The sequence below is a fragment of the Pollachius pollachius genome (assembly GCF_949987615.1).
Source record: "Pollachius pollachius genome assembly, chromosome: 14".
Lineage (NCBI taxonomy): Eukaryota > Metazoa > Chordata > Actinopteri > Gadiformes > Gadidae > Pollachius > Pollachius pollachius.
Genome location: NC_136947.1, coordinates 21347592 through 21372819, shown reverse-complemented (window position 1 = coordinate 21372819; position 25228 = coordinate 21347592). Strand labels below are relative to the sequence as shown.

The following is a 25228-nucleotide window of genomic DNA, read 5'->3' as shown; positions in this document are numbered from 1 at the left end:
CACATACACACACACACACATTAAAACAAACACATGCACACATACAAAGACACAGAATGTGTGCACTCATTATGAAGAAGTGAAGCAACACAGAGGGGCCGGCAGAACACAGGCTGAACCAGAAGAGCAGAGGACGGAAAACAAGACACACGAGAGACGGGGGACGGAAACGAATGAAAACTACTGTCTGTGGTCGGAGGAATAGCAGCATGAAAGAGAGAGAGAGAGAGCGCAAGAGAGAGAGAGAGAGAGAGAGAGAGAGAGAGCGAGAGAGAGAGAGAGCAAGAGAGAGAGAGAGAGCGAGAGAGAGAGAGAGAAGCAGCCTTTAAAGGGAGAGATCGAGGGGGCAAGATGGATACTGAGAAGGAAAGAGCACCTTGTGATCAGGCCCCCAGGAACAGTGCATACTTCCGCAATCCACCAGTGCTCAGCGGCCAAGCCTGGTATTGCAGCTGTTTAGCGGGCTGTGGACGGGTCCCTCGATTCATGGAGTCCCAGAAGTAGATATCCCCGTTCACTCCAATACAAGTGGGGAACAGGAATGTGTCTCCGCAAAAAATTTGTGGATATCAATCCAAGGCTCATAATTATCTTTATACCATGTTCTAATAAAATGTAAGTATTCTCTTTTCAAAACGCCGCCTCAAGCGTTTTGCAGGAGAAGGAGGGGTGGGCAGCTGAAAGGAGATGTAGTGAAACAAATGTTGTTTCGGCCCTGCATAATAATTGTTAAATAACAATTGTTGTCCAGATGGCAGGAGGAGTGTAATTTAAAGATCACATATAGAGAATCATCGGGGGGGTTATTAACTTATACTTCCATGGTCGGTAAACAATGTGACTGTGCTCGCTCAGACCTCTCGCTTATGATGCTACAATACTAACAATGCTAGTTAGAATATTTCTGCATCCGGTACGTCATGAACTAGGGCGTGGCTAGGCACCCATGATGCGGAAGCAAATCTCTCCTTGATGTTCCCCTGCGCAGTTTTGAGCAGTTTTCATAGGAATGAACGGGCGGCTATGTTTTAGTCCGCTGTCCTTTCTTTAATAGGTCCATGCTTGTGATTCACTCCTTAATCTTTGACCTCTCACACCCTCCCTCCAGACCTCTCTTTGACCAATTACCTGTTTATATACAACACCATCCATCTTCCTCTCCACCAGCTATGACTTCCAACCACCGATTGGATTCCCGCTCCAGGGTGTTGATGGGGCAAGCAAGGGTGTTCCACGCTTGTCAATACCCCATTAGGTGGGGACGGGACAGCGCGAGTGTAGTGTAGGAGGCGAGGCGTAGCGCCCGGCGTGCGTTCGGTCAGGGGGATTAAGGACTTGTAGCGCCGCGCCGCGTTGATCCTCCTCCTCAGCAGGACGCAGACGGACCACACACACACACACACACACACACACACACTGTGCACGGGAGTGAACACACTGTTCATCCCAACCTCTGCATGTGTGCCGGCTCCCACAACATCACACACACACAACATCAGACACACACACCTACACACACGCTGCGCCGGCACTGAATTTTATTGATATTTTTCTTTCTTTAAATAAAAAATACATTTAATATATTCAGCAGCTTGAACTTGTTGCCCAGAAACACAAGGAAAAGAGAACAAATAAAGGACAAAAAGGTTGGTACAAAATATTTTTTCTTTTTTAAAATAAAGCAGAAATCCTTATCAAGGTCCTCTGGGGAAGACCAGCGCAGAAACACAGCAACGGTAAAACTGAAAACCAGAACATCCAGGAGAGACGGGGGGTTAACACAAAGACATGGTTCTCAACAGACTTCACATCAAAAACAGAAACAAAAAAAACAAACACTATTTTGGGGGGCTGATCAAAAAGAAACTCTTCTATGGCGTCTAACACATTAAAAAAAAACAGCAGCTGAGGTATGAAGAATTAAGGAAGGACAAAGTGGGGAGGCCAAGCTGGCCCTCCTGTTTCTGACAAACATCCTGATCAGCTTACCGCTGGAATAATGCGGTCTACACAGAGAGGGTCTCTGTCTCCGTGATGACCTGGGAGAACAAGATGACCCGGACAGAAGAACTCCACCAGTCCGCTGCTCCATGATGAAGGACAACAACCATGGCAGCTTTAGCCGAAGTTGACGGGTGAACTAGGGTAGAGGTTTGCTGGTTCGGTATAGCAACCATGTTGAATAGAGAAATAACAGCTCCCCGGTAACCCCATGAACAGGATGGTCATTCTTAAAGATATCACCATCTTGGTAAGAGAGTAAGAGACAACATATCCTTTTTTAAAACAATCTCTCTCTCTCTCTCTCTGGTTTAACAGATTACAATGAGACATGACCGCTGGTCTCTGCCTTCTCTGGTCCTTGGACGGACTCAACTCCAGACGCTGAAAAATGTGCAATGTCTTTTGTTTACCTTTTCATTTGGAGATGTCTAGGTGTCTTTGTGTGTGTGCGTGTGTGTGTGTGTGTGTGTGTGTGTGTGTGTGTCTGTGGTGAGGGGTCCATTGATGTTGTGACAGACAGATGCATGTCATTATTTCCTCGATTCATGACTCTTTTCTCAAAGTATCGAAGGCAAAACAACCAGGAAATTATAAGAAATAAAATAAAAGCCCCTCTGCTCAGAGCTGACGTCCCCAAACGGGATCATCTCCCCCACTAAGATGGCAGACAAACAGCAATGTCATGCTTTTAAGGGGGCTTAATGTCCGGCCAGGCCTGTGCACTGGGGTGCAGAATCGCTGAAATAAACTGCCCCGACTCTGAGGCAAAAAAAGAATACAGGAAGGAACCTCCTGCACAGTACTGTACTGTTCAGTGAAGCTTTACTGGAGGAAACAAAAAGGCCTTTTGAAGATGGAACACAACACAAAACAACAGAGAGTGGAACTTACTGTGGGAACGATTATTGTGGACTGTGGAAAACAATTCTATAAAAATAACTACGAAGGAGGATAAATCCTAGATCTTGCATCTCTATGATCAGCCACGAGTACTTTGCCCTGGTTGGTCAACAGTGTTAGTCTGGCAGTGAGAGTATTGTTTTGGAGATCACCATAGCAACCTGAATCACGCTATAGCAACGTGGGGCTGATGCTTCTCTTGTGTGGTCAACGTCACTCTATAGACAGTATCAGAAATCACCTCCATCACTTCCCCTCTTCCTTCAAATTTTTTTAAAACACATTATATATATATTTATTATTTTAAACCTCTTAGTGCAGCTCAAAGGTCAATACTAGGGTGAGAATAGACACCAACATGAATATGATGTATATCTGTCTTTCACTTGTGGATGTTTCCTTTCTGTTAACGTTTTTATTTATCAGGTGTCCTCATCATTTTGTGCAGAGTAAATTAACATGTGCCGAGGCGATTCTCAGTTTCTGTCCGTTCCTCCCCCATGAAAAGGCTTCAAACCCGGGGTCAAATATGGGAGGAGACCACAGACCGACCCTGTTTCCAGGGCAACCAGCCGATATCCCACTAGAGGAGCGGGAGTGATCAGATATCCATCACCGCCTGCAAATAGACAGGAAAAGCACACATTGGACTCCATTCATTTACAGTTTTACTCTTTAAAGTGTTTCTAAAGGAAATTATTTGGGAAAACATTTTTGGAGTAAAATGTTACATTAATAATTCACATTAGATAATGCAGTCATAAGCATTAACTTTGTAAATTAAGAGTTAAATAAAGGTCGATCATAATTTACCAATGTTGTTCATGTTCATGCAAGGTGTTTATGTAAACTATTTTATGGTGTTCATGTTAACTAAGGTATTCATTATTGTATTATGGTTATTAGGATTTAGGTTGACCCTAACTGTAAGTAGTGAACTACAATATACAATCCTAACCCACCACTCCTAACATTTAACCCTATGCTATTGCTATAAAGTATGGGCCTACAACTCCATTACCTAATATGAATTAAGGGTTAATTAATATACACTTATTGCAAAGTGTTACCAATTAATTTAGGTTTATATTGGTCCTGCTATGCCATTCATACTGACTTGGTTTATCATCAGGAAAGAGAAATTAGGCAGGACAAAGGAGAACTAGGAGTTAGCTTAAATTATTGAACACTGTGAACTCATCCAGAGGCCTTGATAATAGGAAACTGCTTCAAGAGTATGAAAAGATCTGAAATTCTAGACTGGCAAACCATGGGTCAAAATTAGGCAACTAGACTAGAGCAAGACTAGACTAGTAGTCTAGTCTAGTCCAAGCAACAAAAATAATGTAAATTAACTTAATTGAACTCAAAGACCTTATTATTGAACCCCCTTAGTTACCTGTCTGTTCGTCCAGGCCTAGTACCTCTGTCTGCTGGTGGGGCCCCAGCTGTCCAGCAGTTGGGTGCTGGCCAGCTCCAGGTTCCACTCACAGACCTCCAGCAGCTTCAGGCACTCTGCCCTGGTCCCCACACCCAGGCAGAACAACTGCTCCACCTGCAGGGTCGGAGGGGCGGAGGGAGGGAAGGAAAGAGGTGAGCAGGGTAGGAGAGAGGAGAGGAGAAGAGAGATGGGGGAAGGAGAGGAGAGTTGACTCTTCAGATGAAGGGTCACAGAGGAGAGTGAAATCACATTCCCTTCCATATTATATATATATTTCCTTAATCACAGTCCCAGCCTGTAAAGTTTTCACAGAAGGGCACGGACAAACCTCCCGACTCTAAGGGTGAGAAAGAGAGAAAAGAGGACAGCGAAACAGAGAAGAGAAAAGAAAAGAAGGCTCAAAAGGTGAGAAATCAAATGCACAAAGAGAGGGAGATTGAGAAGCAACTAGCTCATCTCTATCTGAAAGAGAGTTGATCCATTTTAATTGACCCAGTGCGTTGAGAGATATAATAGCCCTCGGGTCAGACAAGGGTCTGTTGTTTTTTTTTAAAAGGGGGGTTCAATGTTTGACCTGAGCCTATAAGGTTATCAAGAGACTTCGGGCTCTACATACAGATGATGTTTCCAGGGAGGGGCAATGACGGTAGAGAAACCTCTCTCTCTCTGTCTCTCTGTCTCTCTCTCTCTCTCTCTCTCTCTCTCTCTCTCTCTCTTGCAGTGAGGAGGAGGAGGGGGAGGAGAGAGGCTGAAGACAGCCTGCCTCACACTGAGCCACAGCTGGCTAGTGATTTACAGCAGGAGAAAAACTAGGAAGTACAGCAGAATTAATGAACTGTAGGTTTACACGATTGTGTGACTCCATTTCATCAGGCACTTTGTAGAGCATGTACTGTTTTTAAATAGACAGGAATCGATTGTCAGCCTCACTGTCAGCTCTACTGTCAGCTCTACTGTCAGCCTCACTGTCAGTTCTACTGTCAGCTCTACTGTCATCTCTACTGTCAGCTCTACTGTCATCCTCACTGTCAGCTCCACTGTCAGCTCTACTGTCAGCTCCACTGTCAGCTCCACTGTCAGCTCTACTGTCAGCTCCACTGTCAGCTCTACTGTCAGCTCTACTGTCAGCTCTACTGTCAGCTGTCAGCTCCACTGTCAGCTCTACTGTCAGCTCTACTGTCAGCTCCACTGTCAGCCTCTCTGAGCCTCTATGATTTAGGGGCTGGATGTTCAGCAGCAGACCGGGTCACCAGACGCAGGCCTTCAGCCAGGATCCACCCAGCGTTTCTTTGTGTCCTCAACACGGAGGCTTCCCCAGCGGGTCTGATGTCATAGCAGAGACGTTTAAACACACGTTTCAGTGGGTTCACTGGAGCTGTCTGGTGTTGAGGGGCCGCTGGGTATTCAGTCTGTATTCCTATGAGACTCTCAAATCATTGGAATTTCGGCTCAATCTGGTATTAATGTCATGTTGAGATGTCCTTATTTATTCAAAAAGAACGTTTTTTAATAAGGGATAAGGATATCTCTCATCCTGGACCCTATTTCAAGGTTCTTTCTATGCGCAATGTATGGTAGGGCTGGGGCCCTCATGCTCTCACCGTCATAATACTGAAGCAGGGTTTGAGAAATGTGCTTGGCTCGAGCACCAACAGATGTCGCACACGGCGGCCACAAAGTCACATCACATTTACTCAACTCGGAGAAGTTCTCAACGATTGTATTGTTTCTAATTTTATTTTTATCTCTAGAAAGACCTCATAGCTATATGCGTGAGCACACACATCCTGGGGTTGTGGTGGGGTTGTGATCACAGTCCCATTCAGGAACATGCTCCCACACACTAATGCCCTAATCTTAACCTGTAATGATAATTTCATAGTGTGCTGATAGCGTTAGTTCGAGTAGGTTAAAATTTGTCCTTGAAATGGAATCCCAATGGACTACCTTGCAGTAGATGTGAGAAGAATTCACAATTTGATTAATATTTTAAATATAAATATAACTATTCTGTATGTATTCTGCAGAGTGGAATTCCTTCCTCTGTCCTCAACGTTTGCACACTGCATATTAAGAATAATTGTATACTTCTATGTTTATATAGCATTTTGCTCACATACATTTTGTATCACGAAATTGTACTTTGTATTTCTGCATTTCACAAAATCCCGAGACAAAGCCCTGTTGTGGGCATAGCTCCTAATGCCACCCCCTGATGCCACGCCCACAACAGGGCACAGCCCCTGGTGCGGGATGCGGGTGCCCTCCTCAGTGTAGCCCAGCTGTGGTACCTTGAGGTAGTGCACGGCTTGGAGAACGCTCCAGCCCTGGTTCTGGAGGGCCGTCTGGCATTCCTCCACGGTCACTCCGTGCACAGCCTGCTTCACCTGGGTAACACAAAGCAGGTTGCCATGGTGATCAGCAACACCCAGAACCCTATGCTGGGCTGGTGTTGTCAATGTCGGTTTTGTCTTGCATGCATCATTTACACACGCAACTTCACAAACCCACACAGACACACGCACACGTGTCAACAGACGTGCACATGCACGCCTACACATGCAGACACACAGACACAAACACACAGTGGCATAGGTTTTTGTACGTCAATAACTATTTACGAAGTTAAAAGTTTTACGCTGCACTTTGTGCCTTTTCTCTACACATTTATGGTGAAAATATCTTTATTCATCACAAAATGTGACAACTCAAAGTGGAATATAATGTAGTAAGCCTCTCAGGCATCCTGTAATGCTTTCAACTATCAATCTGCCTTTTCTCCTTTATATGATCTCTGCTGGGTCAACAAACATTCAGGTTGATTAAGTCTTCTGTCCTCTGTTGACGCTTTTGTTAGGAAACAATTTTGTGGGAGAAAAAAAGACCCAGTGCTGAAAAAAATACACACAAATACACTTCCACACGCTCACACTAATATCACACACACACACACACACACACTCACACACACACACACACACACACACACACACACACACACACACACACACACACACAAACACACAAACACACACATACACAAACACATGCACACAAACACACACTCCCACAAAGCATGAGTTTCTGTGGCAGGGCATTGGGTACATTTGAAGGGACATTAGTAGAGCTCCCATTCTTTAATCGGACAGTACCATCTCTCTCTGTAATTGGACCACACCGCTACAATTAAACTGGATGTTTATGGTGGTGTCCAGTACCTGACCATTATCACAGCAGCTCATCAGGTCCTGTCTAGTCTAGTGTGAACCGAGCCAAGATAGGGGGGCATTACATCCACAGACCTCTCTGAAGGGGTGTGGATAGGGGGGCATTACATCCACAGGCCTCTCTGAAGGGGTGTGGATAGGGGGGCATTACATCCACAGGCCTCTCTGAAGGGGTGTGGATAGGGGGGCATTACATCCACAGGCCTCTCTGAAGGGGGGTGGATAGGGGGGCATTACATCCACAGGCCTCTCTGAAGGGGTGTGGATAGGGGGGCATTACATCCACAGGCCTCTCTGAAGGGGTGTGGATAGGGGGGCATTACATCCACAGGCCTCTCTGAAGGGGGGTGGATAGGGGGGCATTACATCCACATTCCTCTCTGAAGGGGTGTGGATAGGGGGGCATTACATCCACAGGCCTCTCTGAAGGGGTGTGGATAGGGGGGCATTACATCCACAGGCCTCTCTGAACATGTCCTCCAGGAGAGGAGCCTGAGGCTGAGGCTGTACTGAAAGGACCCCTACTCTGCCAGGAGATGGGATCTAGATCAACCATTACCAGCCACCTCACCGGCTCCCCTGTAGAGACGTCAGCGGGCGTGGGAGTGGAGTCCACCAGAGGTGTAATGGATGGGTCGGCCTCTCACTCGATGGTGGTGTTTCGAAGAAATCCAAACTGTAAGTATTGCAATTTGAGATTTTCTTCCCAATATGTTCTTGATTCAGAGTTCATTCTGTTTGAACATGGGCTGTGGTAGTATTACATTTGTGGCGTCATTTGATTCAACTCCACTTCAACATTTTGATCATCAGCCATTCGAAACAGCAGAAGAAGAAAGTGCGGAGGTCCATTAAAGATGGAGAGTTTAGAATGTTGTTGTTACTCTACCATGGGCATTAATACGTTTTCTTACAATAAACTTAATTTTTTTTTATTTAACCTGAAAAGCATATGCATTAGATCACATTCTTTCCAATAACCACCGCAAGCTCTTTGTACAGTAGTAGAAAAGTGTCCCTTTCAATGAAACTGCAGTAGATTCCTGGCATTGCATTGTTCATATCTTTGCATTTCTGACATGCTTTGTAGCACCTTACCTTCCTCAACTGTTCTCTCCATAAGGCAGTGGTCTATTTAATGAGCACAGCTTTTTCTATTCCCGTAAACAAACTTTCGATTTAAATCGTGATTTACCCGTTCGTATAGAATTCAATTAACCGGAAGAGGCAATCAATTAATTGACAAAACACATCAATTTGTGTATCTGTCAATGTGCCAAAGAGTCAAAAGGCAACCTGCACACACACTCACTCTCAGAATTTCTCCTTCAACACAATTAATGTTTATTTGCTCGGGCATGAAAGTGCACACACAGGAACACACACACACACACACACACACACACCCCACACACACACGCCCCCCCCCCCCACACACACACACACACACACACACACACACACACACACACACACACACACACACACACACACACACAACGGCCCTCTGCTGCCCTCTACTGTACCATTACCATTTGATTCAATACACACTAGCAAACTGTCAAACACCATCCATACAAACAGCAAACACTAAATATGGTTCATTGTCTCAGTGGCGGTAGCCACAATGAGACGCTAGCGATTTCCAATGGGAGATGGATGGCTGTGGTTACTAGCCACCTCCGTACTGTAATGTTATACTCTCTGATCCTCTGTCCTCTCCCCTCGCTCACATCGACCCAAGTGGATGTCTTGAAGACTGATAGAGTGAAGCACCACAGGTTGCAGCGCAAAGAGATGGTCAACACACATTCACAGTCAAACATATCATCCATAACAATGATGAAGGGTAAATGTTTCTGCCATTACCTCGGGTTCAATCAATACGTAATATCAGAAGCAGGGGAAACTCGGAAAGAATGGCGTCAAACCTGAAGAAGCTGAACTTACCATGTGGACCGTCTCAGCCCTGCTCATCTCGGCCTCGGGAGCTCCGGGGGCGTCAGGACCTTCTGAACAGACCCTGGGCGGACTCAACGAGGTCCTCAGCCCCGGACCCCCGACCCCGCCCAGGCTGCTGTTGTTTGAGGGGGGGTCTGAGGGGGAGTTAGCCTTGAGGTCACCAAGCTGGCCCTGGCCCTGGCCCTGGCCCTGGCCCTGGCCCTGGCCCTGGCCCTGGCCCTGGCCCTGGCCCTGGCCCTGGCCCTGGCCCTGGACGAGGGTCCGGCTGCTGACCACCATGGGTCTGACGGTGGCCGTGTTCGCCTGACGCGTCGGCCTGTCCTCCACGCCCCCACCGCCGGGGGGGGTGGGGGCGGACAGACCCTCGGCCTCCTGGAAGAAGCGGTCGTAGAGGTCGAGGTAGGGAGGCCGGTCGGGCAGGAGGTAGTAGTGGGTGCTGCTGACCTTGCGGCCGTCGCGGACGATGGGGAGGATGCAGGGACCCTTGCTGGCCGGGTCTTTGGGGTACACCTGGGCATGGATCACCTTGGGCGCGGTGTACTTGGGGTCCGAGGCGAAGCTGTGTGTGGTTGGCATGGGTTTCCCTGGGGAGCTGGAGAGGTAGGAGCAGTGGGAGGAGATGGGAGCCGGCTGGGTGCTGGGGCTGGTTGAGAAGGCTCTTTGGTGGGGGGCGCCCAGCCCCGGGCCCATGGGGCTGGGCGTCCTGGAGCCGGGCTGGGACAGAGGATCCCTTGGGGGGATCTGAGGTGGTCTGCCCCTGGTCTCCGGGCCCGAGAGGTCCTCCACTGAGGCGGCGCTGGGGGGCGGCGACAGGGAGGGGTCGGCCGACCAGCGGGCGGGTGTGTAGTCGGCCCTCTTCAGCGGCCGCGGAGGGATGGGCACGCGGGGCGGTATCTGGGGCCTGTCCTCGGTGAGCGGCGGCACCACCTTGTGCGTCTCGACCGGCTCCTGAGACGAAGCCAGCGGCGTCCGGGAGGGGGAGGCTCCCGGAGGGGGGGCGCTCAGCCTCCTCATGACCTCCCGCTGGAGCTCCTGGAAGATGGCCGCCGCCACGGAGGAGGAGGAGGGCGGGGCAGATGGCGGGGGGAGGGGCAGGGTGTTGTCCAGGGTGGGTCTCTGGCCCGGGGGGGGGAGGGTCTCCCCCTCCACCAGCCCACGGTGAGGAGTGCTGTCCCTCTGGGTCTCTGCATGCTGCAGCTCCACGCTGGTGACGGAGCTCACCTGGGGAAACCAAGACAGCGTGATGCCCCACGGACCCGTCTCTGAGTGGGCATGTTCTGCCCATTTGACATCAGCATTTCCTCTGAAACGAGAGCGTTCTATGGCGTTAAAGGATCTGACTGATGTGAACCCTGGCAGACTCCATCAGGCTCTGCCGACTGTCTGCCCCTCACTACACCAACCACTAACATCAAGGAATGCCTAGCTGGCTTTTGCTCATATCGCTCAGCAAACGTAGCATTACTATTGCTTTTACAAAGTCTATCTATCATAATTTTAATGCATTATTGAAGTTCATCATACTGTTTGTATTCTTTGGTTATTTCCAGTATTTCCTATTTTTTACACAGATATACACATACACATTTTATATACATCTTACTGCACAAATTGCATTTTGTTGATTCGTAATTGTATTCTCAGTGTTTTAGTGTTTTTAAGAAAAGAGGATTCTATTTTGGTGTGTTTGTGTCTTTGAAGGATTGCATTGTGTAAGTGTAAAAGCTGCAATGGATCTGATCAGAGCCAACCCCTACCTCAATGTCCTCCTCATCCAGGGCCACGTGGTCGTACTCAGGGGCCGGGGGCAGCGGCCGGGCGTTCCAGTCCACCACCGGCGTGGGGTGGAGGGGCCGGAGCAAGGGTCTCTGGGGGGGGCTCTGGTCCAGCAGGTGGTCCACGTCCAACGCCAGCTTGGCCAATGAGGGGATGGGGATCTCCGTGACAGGGGAAGGTGAAGAGAACTCCTCCCCGAAGTCAATGAGCGACACCTCGCTGTGAGGGGCGTGGCCTGGGCCGGAGCCCCGCCCCCCCGACGTCTGCCTGGTGGCCAAGACCCAGGCGGCCGGCTTGAGCTTGAGCCCCATGATGGAAGCCGGTTTCCGTAGCAACAGTCGCCCTGTGCGTCCCAGCGATGCATCCTCGTCCTTGGCGACGGCGTCGTAGCACGGCTCTGAAGAAAGAGGTTTGATACATAATTCATACATAACACCCTGCCTCTAACAGCCATACATCCCATACATAACACATGAATGCACACAGACTCCAGCCAACACAGCGAGGACACAAACACTGTTGAGACACAAAACTAATCTGGGGACAACCTGGAACAACAAGTTTAACCAAGATGTATGAGCACTGTGAAGCTGGCGAAGAGGTGTGGATGTATATGTATATACTGTGTATACACGTGTATATATATACACACATATATACAGAGAACAGAAAGGGCAGGGGCGATGGGAGAGAGCAGGGGAGGCCACACTTACTGCTTGGAAACCCTGTGGGCTGGGGAGGCCGCAGCGGACGGTCCGCTGCGCAAAACAAGCGCACCCCGCCCCAGGCAGAGAGGAACAAGACAGCAACATCAGGGAATAGACAGCACACAGAGAACGAGAGAGAGAGAGAGAGAGAGAGAGAGAGAGAGAGAGACAGAGAGAGAGAGAGAGAGACAGAGAGAGAGAGAGACAGAGAGAGATACAGAGAGACACAGAGAGAGAGAGAGAGAGAGAGAGAGAGATACAGAGAGAGAGAGAGAGATACAGAGAGACAGACAGAAAGAGAGAGAGAGAGAGAGAGAGAGACAGAGAGAGAGAGAGAGAGACAGAGAGAGAGAGAGAGACAGAGAGAGAGAGAGAGAGAGAGAGAGAGCGAGAGAGAGACAGAGAGAGATACAGAGAGACAGAGAGAGAGAGACAGAGAGAGATACAGAGAGACAGAGAGAGATACAGAGAGACACAGAGAGAGACGAGAGAGAGAGAGAGAGAGAGAGAGAGAGAGAGAGAGAGAGATACAGAGAGACAGAGAGAGATACAGAGAGACAGAGAGAGATACAGAGAGACAGAGAGAGATACAGAGAGACAGAGAGAGATACAGAGAGACAGAGAGAGATACAGAGAGACAGAGAGAGAGAGACAGAGAGAGAGAGAGAGAGAGAGAGAGAGCAAGAGACAGAGACACAGAGAGAGAGAGAGAGAGATACAGAGAGAGAGAGAGATACAGAGAGAGAGAGAGAGAGAGAGAGAGAGAGCAAGAGACAGAGAGACAGAGACAGAGAGAGACAGAGAGAGACAGAGAGAGAGAGAGAGAGACAGAGAGAGAGAGAGACAGAGAGAGAGAGAGACAGAGAGAGAGAGAGAGAGACAGAGAGATACAGAGAGACAGAGAGAGAGAGAGATACAGAGAGAGAGAGAGAAACAGAGTGAGAGAGAGAGAGAAAGAGAGTGAGAGAGAGAGAGACAGACAGACAGAAAGACAGAGACAGAAAACAGAGCAAAAGGGCGAGAGCGAGAATGAGCGAGAGAGAAGCAAAGGGAAAAGAAGGACATCGCATTAGACCAACACAGAAAAGTACGATATTGCAACAAAGCAAAACACAACAAACAAAACAAAAGACAGCGAGCAATGGTCTTCCTGGGGTCATAAAGGATTAACCCCATGTTTATGGAAAGGGGATTAAACTTGAGAAGAAACTTCATCACTGTTCTACATCTTGTTACTCTTTCTTTGACCGCACAGTGAGCCTGTGTTCGACCTTGTTGCGAACAATTAACCGTCTTTACCCTTAACCATTTGTATTACCCAGTAAGCTGTGAACAGATGTGGGAGGACTGTTACTCACTTTTAGCCCAACCGGGGAGCTGGGCGGGCCGGGGAGAGGGCAACTCTACACCCAGAAGAGTATCAGGAGGATCCATGGGGTTAGCAAGATACAAACTGAGAGACAGAGAGGAAGACATTAACCCCTAGAGTATCAGGAGGATCCATGGGGTTAGCAAGCTACAAACTGAGAGACAGAGAGGAAGACATTAACCCCTAGAGTATCAGGAGGATCCATGGGGTTAGCAAGCTACAAACTGAGAGACAGAGAGGAAGACATTAACCCCTAGAGTATCAGGAGGATCCATGGGGTTAGCAAGATACAAACTGAGAGACAGAGAGGAAGACATTAACCCCTAGAGTATCAGGAGGATCCATGGGGTTAGCAAGATACAAACTGAGAGACAGAGAGGAAGACATTAACCCCTAGAGTATCAGGAGGATCCATGGGGTTAGCAAGATACAAACTGAGAGACAGAGAGGAAGACATTAACCCCTAGAGAGAGAGAGAGAGAGAGAGAGAGAGAGAGAGAGAGAGAGAGAGAGGGAGAGAGAGAGAGAGAGAGAGGGAGAGAGAGAGAGAGAGAGAGAGAGAGAGAGACATGGGAACAATATGTCTCAAAAAAGACAATAGGCCCATTATAATAAATAAACCATCTCTTACTGCCCAGCCATGGTTGTACATTTTAAAACGATGTGCTTACACCATCTATGGGTGACTGTGTGCCAGTACATGCTCTCCATTTTTTTTCACATGCACACAACCTCAACTGAATTCCCTGTGTATTGCATGGGGGTCCGAGCGTGTGGAGCCGACCAGCTCAACGTGTACGATCGCCACCGTCTCAGAACATATAAGCCATGCTGCTTTTGATCTGCGTGAACATGGGAGGGTCTGTCCATACTGTTCAATGACCTTTTTCTGACAGTATGATCCTGTTTCTCGCTCAGTGACTCACGCAAAAATGCTTACTGGAATGCACGGATTTGATTGGCGTAGCATCACGCAAGCTGCTCCCGTAAAACTAGAAGCGCTCCATCAAAATGTAATACTTGTCAATCATTTCTCCGTTAAAGGGGCGGGTCCGGACAGGATGACTTCTGGTCCTGCCCCCGGACCGTGGCCGGCCTATCAGTACCTCTGCTTTATTCAGAGCTTCAGCACGCTGAGGGTTCTATGGGGGCCCACTAGCGGAACCCTCCAGGAACAAGCAGAGAACATGTGGGCCAGTTTGCTCAGGATCAGCCGGTCGTCTGGGCCGATGCGTGGCCCTAAGGCAGTGTGCGTGGGGCCTTACCTGTCGATGCGGTCGGGGAAGCCCCAGCCGCGACGGGGGTCATGGTCACCATGGCCCGTATGGATGAAGCTGTTCTTCAGCGGGCGGCTGATGTCCCGGGCCGACAGGCCGGACACCGCCGTCACCACGTGCCTCGGGAACAGGCCCAGCTTCAGGGTCCTCTGGTTCTGGCCCCGCCACCAGAAGTTCTCCGCCCTGGGGAAAGCCCGACAGACGGACAGACAGGGGGAAACAGCTGCTTATTAGTGCAGACATTTTTCAAAAAAATTCTATTATTTCGCTCATTTTGAAAGGATTTTTTTGCAGACACTGAGGATGAAACACATCTCAGAAAATTTCAGCTCAGTAATATGGAATCCTTTGTGTTCTTTGCTCCAGTGGCATGATATATATATATATATGGCGTTATATACTGCAATTATAATGAGAAATTACAAAATGACCAAACTCCGACTGATGACGTCATGTAGTCCTTCTGCATGCTGTCACTGAGTTGTCAATGATTTCACCCACCTGCCTTCGATGACGGTGATGACATCATCGATTTGAATCAGCAGCTTGTCCTGCTCTTCAAAGTCATGGAGGGCGGACATTTCTGTGGGCATGTTCTGGAAAAACACCCAGACGCACGCACGCACGCACGCACGCACATGCACACACACACACAGACACACACGCACATACACACAATCAGAGATCAGTACTCTTTATCGGTCTGTTTATTTTGCTTAATTTGTGATAATTCCTTCATCTCGTCTTCTAGGTGGTGCCATAAGTCTGTTTGTGAGAAGGTTGGCCCTCAGATAGTGGATGCTGGCTTTATTGAAGGTGATGTAGATGTTAAAGACTGTGTCTACAAACTAAGGTTAACCACCACTTTGCAAGGAAAATGATGTGAAGCTAATATTATAAGAGTATCTATATACATAATGCAATGCATTAACTCCTATTATGAACTAGACCCCCCATCGTAAGACAACCTGACTCACTGTTCTCTTACTCCTAACCACTGAGATCTATCCAGTTCAAGGACTTTCTGAAGAGTGTGTGTGTATTATTGGTTCTAACTTGCAGCTCGTAACGGTGCCAATTGAATGGAATCCACAAATATACAAAAATGTAATAATACCAAAAAAGGTCACTATTTGACTTCTGATTGAGAATGTGACAGAGCAAGGCGGAGGTGGAGAGATCTCCCTGGTGTTGCTACAAATCTTTCAAATTAAATATTTCTCACACATAGTTACACCAACGTATTATAATCTATAAAGTTTTATATTTTACTGGAATGGCATCCGAGAAGCAGCGTTGGAACAAGACTACTGCGGCAGCTGTGTCTGCTCCCACTAAGAACTCTGACCATGCTAGCGCTTCGTCTGCTAGTGCTGATGACTCGTCTTCTGCAGCGATCATCGAATGTCTCAACTCTTTACCCTGTTAAGCTACCCATTGATTTGGACAGTCTTTGTATTGTTTTAATGTCTGATCTAACTTCTGCCATTACTTATCAACTTAAACTGCGATCGACGCTGCTCTGACACCCATTGCTGCTGCGATTGAGGGATTTAGAGCAACAACTCTCCTCTTACAGTCAACGGGTTGTGTCCCTGGAAAGAGCTGTCCAAGATCTTGCCACAGCTAGCAAGCAGCTAACTGATAAAATGGAAGACCCGCCGCTGCTATCTTCCAGTCATTGGCATACCTGAGTGGGAAGCAGGGGTTGATCCAGTGGCATATACGTCTACATTTTCTGCTGATGCTCTGGTGCCAGGTGTATCCCAATCACCACCACTTCTGGACCGAGCTCATCGCATTGGCCCTAAACCGTCGAACCCCAACTCTGAAGGGCTAAAGCCGAGGGTCATTGTTCGGTTCCACTGCTATCAGGACAAGGAGCGAGCCTGGCGCTGGCGGATTATCAACAAGAAGCAGCTTACTCATGAAGATCGAAAGGTCTACCTTTTCCCGGACTTCAATGACAGTGCCGCTAAGAAGAGAGCTGCTTTCACCAATGTGAGATGACGCCTGAAGGAGAAAGATGTGCAGTTCTCCCTGTGTATCGACCATGGCGATGGAAAACTTCACTTAAATTCGCCCATGGATGCACAGAGCTGGTTTGACAGTAATTTTCCATCAGGGGTGAAGTATGGTCTGGGCTTTCTATACGTGACAAAGTATTTTCCTATGGCAGCTAGAACACTAAGCCTATTATTCTGCCCACTTAAAGTTTAGCCATAGATGGCGTTTGGCTTATAGCTTGCTTGCTTTGTTGCTAGCAAGCTAGAACTAATCAGGGAGATTTAGGGACGGGGGGAGGGAGAGGGGAATACTTTTACCTGTGTGTGCATGTGACTTTGTCTCGTTTAATGTATTTGTTTATTTCTTTATTTATCTGTTTTGATTTGATTTGGTTAACCTTACTGCTTTTTGAGCATATGGTGGTTTAGGTGTAGGCCTATGTGCTGTATTTCCAGCTTACTTCCCATACCCATCTCACCCTGATTTAAGGTATGGCTAATCATGTTAAAAATGGTTTATCCTTGAGATTCTTGAGCTGGAATATGAAAGGGATGAATAGCCCCGGGAAGAGATCTAGAGTGTTCTCTCACTTAAAACCGTTGAGGCTAGATGTGGCCTTTCTCCAGGAGGCTCACCTGCGTTGTAAGGGTCAACATAGAGTGAAACCCCCTTGGGCTCAGATTTATTTTCACTCTAATTTTGATTCCAGGGCCAAAGGGGATGCCATTCTGATCCACAAAAAGATATTTAATCATAGTGGGCTCTTTTAACCACACACCTGTTATTTTGGTGAATGTATATGCCCCTAATTTTGATAATTTTGAATTAGCTAATAACCTTTTAATGCAGATCCCAAACCTAAACACCCATTTGTTAATATTTGGCAGAAAGAGGCTTGAATTGTGTTCAACCCATGGCTGGACCGATCCAGTGCTCGAACCAGTGTTCCATCGGCTATGTTCAAAGCTTTCTGTGAATTTATGACGCAGCATAAATATATTGACCCTTGGAGACTTAAAAATCCTCTAGCAAGGGCATACTCATTCTTTTCTCATGTCCGCCATACGTTTTCTCATATAGACTACTTTTTTGTTGATGGTACTCCCAAAGGTTACAAACACAAAATATTTACCTGTTTTCAGATCAAGCTCCCTTGCTTCTTGATATTGATTTGAATTCCCACCATGTGGACCGACCCCCATGGAGACTGAACTCCTTATTTTTATCTGACCCTTCTTCATTCTTGACATTGATCGTCAGTATGCACTGAACCCATCTCCTGAGCTCTATAAACAACGCCTTGACCTTCAGAGTTTCACCTCCTGTCAACGGGGGCAGCAGAGAGGTTATTGCTAAAGTCTCGTGGCTCTAACTACGAATATGGTGATGAAGCCAGTCGCCTTCTAAAACATCCACCAATCATCGGTCCACCATTATTATTATTAATATTTTTTTTTTGTGTGTGTGTTTTAGGCTTTACTGTTCTTATGATTTGTGTGTCTGTGATGTATTTGTATGCCTGTTTTGTCAAGGTAAGGGGACTGGGAGGGTGTATGGGTGGGGTTTGGGTGGTCGGAGTTTGTGCTCTTTGACTTTCGGATGAATATTTGCACTGTACAATTTTATATTTGTGATTTAAAAATGTATTCAAAAAACCTTGGCCAGAAAAAGGTCACTATTTGACAGGGTGTTCAGAGACCCCTCGACTCGGAAGCCCTCCGCTAGCGGTCCAGAGAGCCTCCTCCCTGCCTCCTCACCTCCTGCAGGAACTCCCTGAGGGCCAGGAAGCTGGGCCTGTCTTCAGGCGCCTGGGCCCAGCACTGGCTCATGACCTGGTAGATGTCCGGGGGACAGTCTTCTGGCCGGGGAAGGCGCTCGCCCTCTTTGTCCACCTTGTGGAGGATCTGAAGGAACCAGGAGACCCAGGGTTACCGACGGCTGGTAGATGGAGTATTACTCTGTCCACTTACAGGTGTGTTCTGGTGCACCATTACCTGGCTGCCGTTGAGGCCAAGCCAGGGCTCCTGTCCGTGGGTGAACATCTCCCACAGGGTGACCCCAAACATCCAGGTGTCACTAGCATGGGAGAAGGTCCTGGTCTTCAGGCTCTCTGGGGCACACCTGGACAACATCCACACATCTAAAGATCCACCTTCCATAAACACCTCCATCAATCAGCAACCCATCACCCACAAAACAGACCCACCTCATTAGAAGTAAGGAGTGGACGGTTTTATGAAACTATGAACTATAGTGGCTGAACCGTGGTGTTTAATAATTTGAGATCATGAGAGTGAACGAGGAGACACAGACTTCTCGTTCACTCGTTCGAGGAGAGAGAGAGAGAGAGACAGACAGACGGACGGACGGACGGACGGACGGACGGACGGACGGACGGACGGACGGACGGACGGACGGACGGACGGACGGACGGACGGACGGACGGACGGACGGACGGACGGACGGACGGACGGACGGACGGACGGACGGACGGACGGACGGACGGACGGACAGACAGACAGACAGACAGACAGACAGACAGACAGACAGACAGACAGACAGACAGACAGACAGACAGACAGACAGGCAGACAGACAGACAGACAGGCAGACAGACAGACAGACAGACAGACAGACAGACAGACAGACAGACAGACAGACAGACAGACAGACAGACAGACAGACAGACAGACAGAGACAGAGAGAAAAAGAGAGAGAGAGACTATGGCTTTCCTCCTAACTAATGAAGCTCCATGCTTAATGTCTCCTTGCTGCTCTGCTCTCTTCGTCTGTAGGTTAGTATGTGTATCATGGTAGTATGTGTATAGCTCTAACCCACCAGGCGAAAGGCACCTTGCGGTGCTCCTGCATGACGTAATGCTCGTGGTCGGTGGGCAACACCCGCATCAGACCGAAGTCCCCGATCTTCACACGGTGGGCCGACGCCAGCAGGATGTTCCTGGGACAGGAAGTCAGGGTGGAGGGAGCGTGGGGACATGGAGGTTCACCACAGCACTTCATTTGATGCATTAATCTCTTAAGCTATTACATCTAAAGTGCTGTCGTTCGAACTCATGATGGGAGTCGAATCCCCATCTTTTCTGAGGCTGGCGTGAACACACAGGCAAAACACACACACTAGTGTATACTGTGTGTGTGTGTGTGTGCGTGCGTGCGTGCGTGCGTGCGTGCGTGCGTGCGTGCGTGCGTGCGTGCGTGCGTGCGTGCGTGCGTGCGTGCGTGCGTGCGTGCGTGTGTGTGTGTGTGTGTGAGTAAGCGTTTTACACTGCCAAATATGCAAGTTCTTATTTGAAACTCACTTGAGACGGTTCCCCCCCCCCCCCCATGTGAAGGACTGAGATGGTACCCCCCACCTGGCTGCCAGGTCCCGGTGGATGAAGCGCCTCTGCTCCAGGTAGGCCATGCCGCATGTCACCTGCACTGCGTACTGGCACAGGGTGTGGACCAGCACGGGGCCCGGGGACCGCACACACCGCAGACGCTCCAGCAGGGAGCCCAGGGGGGCCAGCTCCGTCACCTGGTGGGGGGCGAGAGGGGGCCATGAGGGGAGAGGAGGGGGTTGAGGGGAGGTGAAAGGATGAGGAGGTCATGAGGGGAGAGGAGGGCGTTGAGAGGAGGTGAGAGGATGAGGAGGTTATGAGGGGAGAGGAGGGGGTTGAGGGGAGGTGAGAGGATGAGGAGGTTATGAGGGGAGAGGAGGGGGTTGAGAGGAGGTGAGAGGATGAGGAGGTTATGAGGGGAGAGGAGGGGGTTGAGGGGAGGTGAGAGGATGAGGAGGTTATGAGGGGAGAGGAGGGCGTTGAGGGGAGGTGAGAGGATGAGGAGGTTATGAGGGGAGAGGAGGGGGTTGAGAGGAGGTGAGAGGATGAGGAGGTTATGAGGGGAGAGGAGGGCGTTGAGGGGAGGTGAGAGGATGAGGAGGTCATGAGGGGAGAGGAGGGGTGAGGGGAGGTGAGAGGATGAGGAGGTCATGATGGGAGAGGAGGGCGTTGAGAGGAGGTGAGAGGATGAGGAGGTTATGAGGGGAGAGGAGGGCGTTGAGGGGAGGTGAGAGGATGAGGAGGTTATGAGGGGAGAGGAGGGGGTTGAGGGGAGGTGAGAGGATGAGGAGGTTATGAGGGGAGAGGAGGGCGTTGAGGGGAGGTGAGAGGATGAGGAGGTCATGAGGGGAGAGGAGGGCGTTGAGGGGAGGTGATAGGAGTTCATGCGTGTGTGTGTGGGATTGTGTGAGCCCCACCATCTTCATGGGTTGTGTGAGGACCACCCCGTAGAGGCGGACCAGGTTCTGGTGGTCCAGGCAGTGCATGGCGTTGACCTCGCAGATGAAGTCGTCCAGAGCGTCGGGCTGGGTCAGCGCGTCCGTCTTCAGGCACTTCACCGCCACGCTCAGCTGGAGCCAGAGAGGGGCCAGAGGGGTTATTTGTCTGCCTATTGAGCAGACATCCATCCAGGTCACCATGGGACCTTAATGACAACTACAAAATGCATTTCCTGCAGAGTATGCGGTAAGTGCTGTAGTGCAAAGTGAGCTTGAAAATATGTTTTATTAAAGCCCCGTAGTTTAAGGGAACAAATGAAGTTAAACAAATAGCTAAAGCGATAAAGTTTGAATACATTTGAGATAAAATGTAGAATAGCTGAGCTGTTAAAGCTGATAGTTTGAAATGGTTGAAGATGTAGTGTCCAGGAAAAGTGTTATTGATGTCACATCTTGTTAGTCGAGAGAAGATTACAAGATGATTAGGCTTGTACGGTTGGACTCCTTGGGGACTTTACCCTACTGATGATGTGTTGTTGCAATAATAATCCTGCTCAGTACGAGAGGAACCGCAGGTTCAGACATTTGGTGTATGTGCTTGGCTGAGGAGCCAGTGGGGCGAAGCTACCATCTGTGGGCTTATGACTGAACGCCTCTAAGTCAGAATCCCCCCTAGATGTCATGATACCATAGTGCCCGGGCTATACGATTGTTCCAGGATAACCGACCCCTCCGGGGGCCAGCGCAGAAAGACATTTGATACTGGCTTGGGGTGAGGCCGAATGATGGTCGCCCCTCTCCATGATCACACCGCATGTTTATGAAGGACTGGGTGTTAAACCACTTGCATACGACCTGATTCTGGGTCAGGGTGTCGTAAGCAGCTGACCAGCTTTATGACTGCGATCTATTGAAAGTCCTCCCTTGATATGCAAGAAGCAGCTAGCCTCTGGCCATATAAACGGGGGTCCCCACACACGAACGCCCAATCTATATATCCAAGCATGGCGATCACAAAACCTGTGACCCGCCCTAGCCCTAGGGCACGTGACGTCATCATGTCACTCGCTCTAGCCTCAACGGAAGACCAACTGCGGGTATGAAATTAAACTATTGTTTTCTGAAAAAAGTAATAATGATATCGAAAATCAGTTTAGACACAGTTGATACAAGTGTAAGATTGTATCTACTGCTTGGATACAGTAGATACAAATGTGTTGATTTCTTACATTTTTTAATGAGGGTTAACGGTTAAAAATTGACCAAGTTACGAAGTCTGAAGTGGTTGAAGCGTCAGAGAATGGGCGTTCGGCTCCGCCATCTTCCCATTGACTTCCAATTTAAAAAAGTATATTTAAGTGGAATATCTTTAAATAAAAAAAAATCATGGTAGCCCGCGATTCCAGCTAATCTGAGTCTCTAGGAGAAAAGGATTGACGGAGTAGTGTCCCAAAGTTTGTATAGAAGAAGAAAGAAAGAAAGAATGAATGAAGCCTAAGAAGAACAATAGTTGAGCGATGCATGCAGCACTCACCTAATAAAGGTGAAGGTTAAAGGTGACATATGGTGTTTTCCCAAAAAGTGAGTTCCAGAAAACATGCTTTTTAAGATGAATGAGCTGCTGCCCATTGCATACAAATGAGCTGTCAGAGTGAACCGCATGGAGAAGTGATTGTTACCCGGAGCTCTATATCTATAAAATATATTAGAATATTATATTATATTATAATAATTATATTATATTATATAATATATGGGTATCTATATAATAATATCAGGGCCAAAAGCTATGTGCGCCTCGGATGATATCATGAATCATAAAGACTGCGTCTGACGTCTCAGGTACTTCCACAACAAGTAAAGACTCGTAGTGGGGGACATCTCGGCCATGGTTGAGAAGAATTGGGGGAAAAAGGAACTTTGGCTTTGACTCTCTGAAGTCCAGACTGAACGGCGACATGGAGGAGAAAGGGATGGTACTCCCGGAGCTGAACTGCCGGACTACTGCCGAGATCCCCTGCCAGACTGCCAGACTGCCGGACTGCCGCCAGAGCTTCGGAAACAGTCCGGCAGCTCAGCCCGAAACAACACCCCAAAGTGTTGTTCTCATAATCTATCCCCTTTAAGTTAATTGAAATGTTTATATATTTTTAATTATTGCAAGTCCTCCATATAAACAAGCAAGGACCTTCTTACAGGTTAAAAAAATACAGATGCTTATTTATATTTTATTGTAAATGATAAAAAACGAATGATATAAATGTAAAAATAAATGAATGTACTAAAAGAAGCACCTTGCCAGCGGGAGTGCGCCACTCGGCCCTCTTCACCACGCCAAAGGAGCCGTCGCCCAGCTTCTCGTACAGCGTCAGGTCCTGGTCCGAGATCAGGCAGGTCAGGACCGGCTGCTGCCCGGACCCCCCGCCCACCGGACCACCCAGCTGGGGCAGCGCCCCCTCCCCGGGGTGGGGAAGCTTCCGGAAGGAGGAGGTTGGCTGGCCCTGGTGGGGGAAATCCCCAACGTCGAGCCGCTTCACACTGAACACCTGCAGAGGAAGTGGCGAGAGACATCAATGGTGCACGGCGAGAGAGAGTAAAGGAGAGAGAGAGAGAGAGAGAGAGAGAGAGTCAGAGAGAGAGAGAGAGAGAGAGAGAGAGAGTCAGAGAGAGAGAGTCAGAGAGAGAGAGAGAGAGAGTCAGAGAGAGAGAGAGTCAGAGAGTCAGAGGTAGAGAGAGAGAGAGAGAGAGACAGAGAGTCAGAGGTAGAGAGAGAGAGAGAGAGAGTCAGAGAGTCAGAGAGAGAGAGAGAGAGGGAGAGAGTCAGAGAGTCAGAGGTAGAGAGAGAGAGAGAGAGTCAGAGAGAGAGAGAGAGAGAGAGAGAGTCAGAGAGAGAGAGAGAGAGTCAGAGAGAGAGAGAGAGTCAGAGAGAGAGAGAGAGAGAGTCAGAGAGTCAGAGAGAGAGAGAGAGAGAGAGAGTCAGAGAGAGAGAGAGAGAGAGAGAGAGAGTCAGAGAGTCAGAGGTAGAGAGAGAGAGAGAGAGAGAGAGAGACAGAGAGTCAGAGGTAGAGAGAGAGAGAGAGAGAGAGGTAGAGAGAGAGAGAGAGTCAGAGAGTCAGAGAGAGAGAGAGAGAGGGAGAGAGTCAGAGAGAGAGAGAGAAAGAGAGAGAGAGAGAGAGTCAGAGAGAGAGAGAGAGAGAGAGAGAGTCAGAGGTAGAGAGAGAGAGAGAGAGAGATGGAGAGAGACAGAGAGAGAGAGAGAGAAAAAAAAAGAGAGCGAAAAACTGCTGACTAAGCCCACCCTGGGTCAGCCCGGGCACATTATCATCGATACAGGCACCAATGACCTACGGGCCCAGCAGGAGAGCGTGGCAGTGTGTGATGAGAGTGGCACAGAAAGCTACACACACCTTCCCCCTCTCCAGGATCACCATCTCCACCATCCTGCCCCGGAGAGACTTTCACCCCGCCACCCACAGGGGTGAACGCCGATATCTACCGAGGACGTTCCCCCCTGCCCAACGTACACCTGGCCCACCACCCCGCACTGAACATCAGCAGCCTCCACAACCACGTGCAACTCCGCAGAGACATGGTGGGTGTCTTTGATAGAGCCCTCAAGGAAGCAGCCTTAGGACGACACCAGGATGGAGCCCCCCCCAGCAAGAGACGACTCAACCACACAATCTCCCCCCTCCTCCCAAGAGAGCATCGCAGCTACACCGGATAATCCTATCAGCACCATCCACCACCACCGCCTCAACACAGCCCCCCATCCAGAACCAGAGCCGCTCCAGCCAGACCGGCTAGACCCCCCATCACAGCGCTCACTAAGCCCACGCCCCACGGAGCAGCCCAGCCCTCCCCACCAACCCCCCCGGTCCAGCAGCTGAGCTATGCCCAGGCCCTGCAGAGACCAGGCAGCAGGAACAATGCATCACACAGCTCCTCAGTCTGATGTGCACCAAACTAATGGGACAGGTTGTATAAATCACTAACAGACAAACAGATAGACTAAAACAAACAAACAGACACACTTAAACAGAAACACACACACACACACACACTCACACACACACACACACACACACACACACCACTCCTCCACTCATTTAGCTAACTTGTTCATTAATCGTAACAATTTTTTGTTTATCTCAATTAAAAATTGTAATGTATTTGTATTTGTTTCTTTTATTGAACACGGTATGAAACCCCTTACAATTTATATGTGGAACATACAGGGAATACGTTATTCCCTGTATGGAACAAAGTACAACTCAAAA

General features: G+C 48.7%; 1 protein-coding gene across 1 annotated transcript in view; it reads right to left on the bottom strand.

Annotated features, from left to right (window-relative positions):
* Positions 1-2611: 2611 nt before the first annotated feature.
* The window catches only part of LOC307086243 (activated CDC42 kinase 1-like), a 46172-nt gene continuing 23555 nt past the window's right edge, over positions 2612-25228 (bottom strand). The window contains exons 4-18 of the mRNA XM_079751386.1: positions 23243-23494; positions 20928-21080; positions 20044-20207; positions 19509-19628; positions 18665-18791; positions 18428-18574; positions 15165-15259; positions 14652-14846; positions 13376-13470; positions 12024-12068; positions 11292-11707; positions 9523-10755; positions 6637-6732; positions 4304-4459; positions 2612-3523 (exon numbers count right to left, since the gene is read on the bottom strand). Of these exons, the coding sequence (XP_079607512.1) occupies positions 4322-4459; positions 6637-6732; positions 9523-10755; positions 11292-11707; positions 12024-12068; positions 13376-13470; positions 14652-14846; positions 15165-15259; positions 18428-18574; positions 18665-18791; positions 19509-19628; positions 20044-20207; positions 20928-21080; positions 23243-23494 (3276 nt within the window). The 3' untranslated portion in view covers positions 2612-3523; positions 4304-4321. The remainder of the gene's footprint in view (positions 3524-4303; positions 4460-6636; positions 6733-9522; positions 10756-11291; positions 11708-12023; positions 12069-13375; positions 13471-14651; positions 14847-15164; positions 15260-18427; positions 18575-18664; positions 18792-19508; positions 19629-20043; positions 20208-20927; positions 21081-23242; positions 23495-25228) is intronic.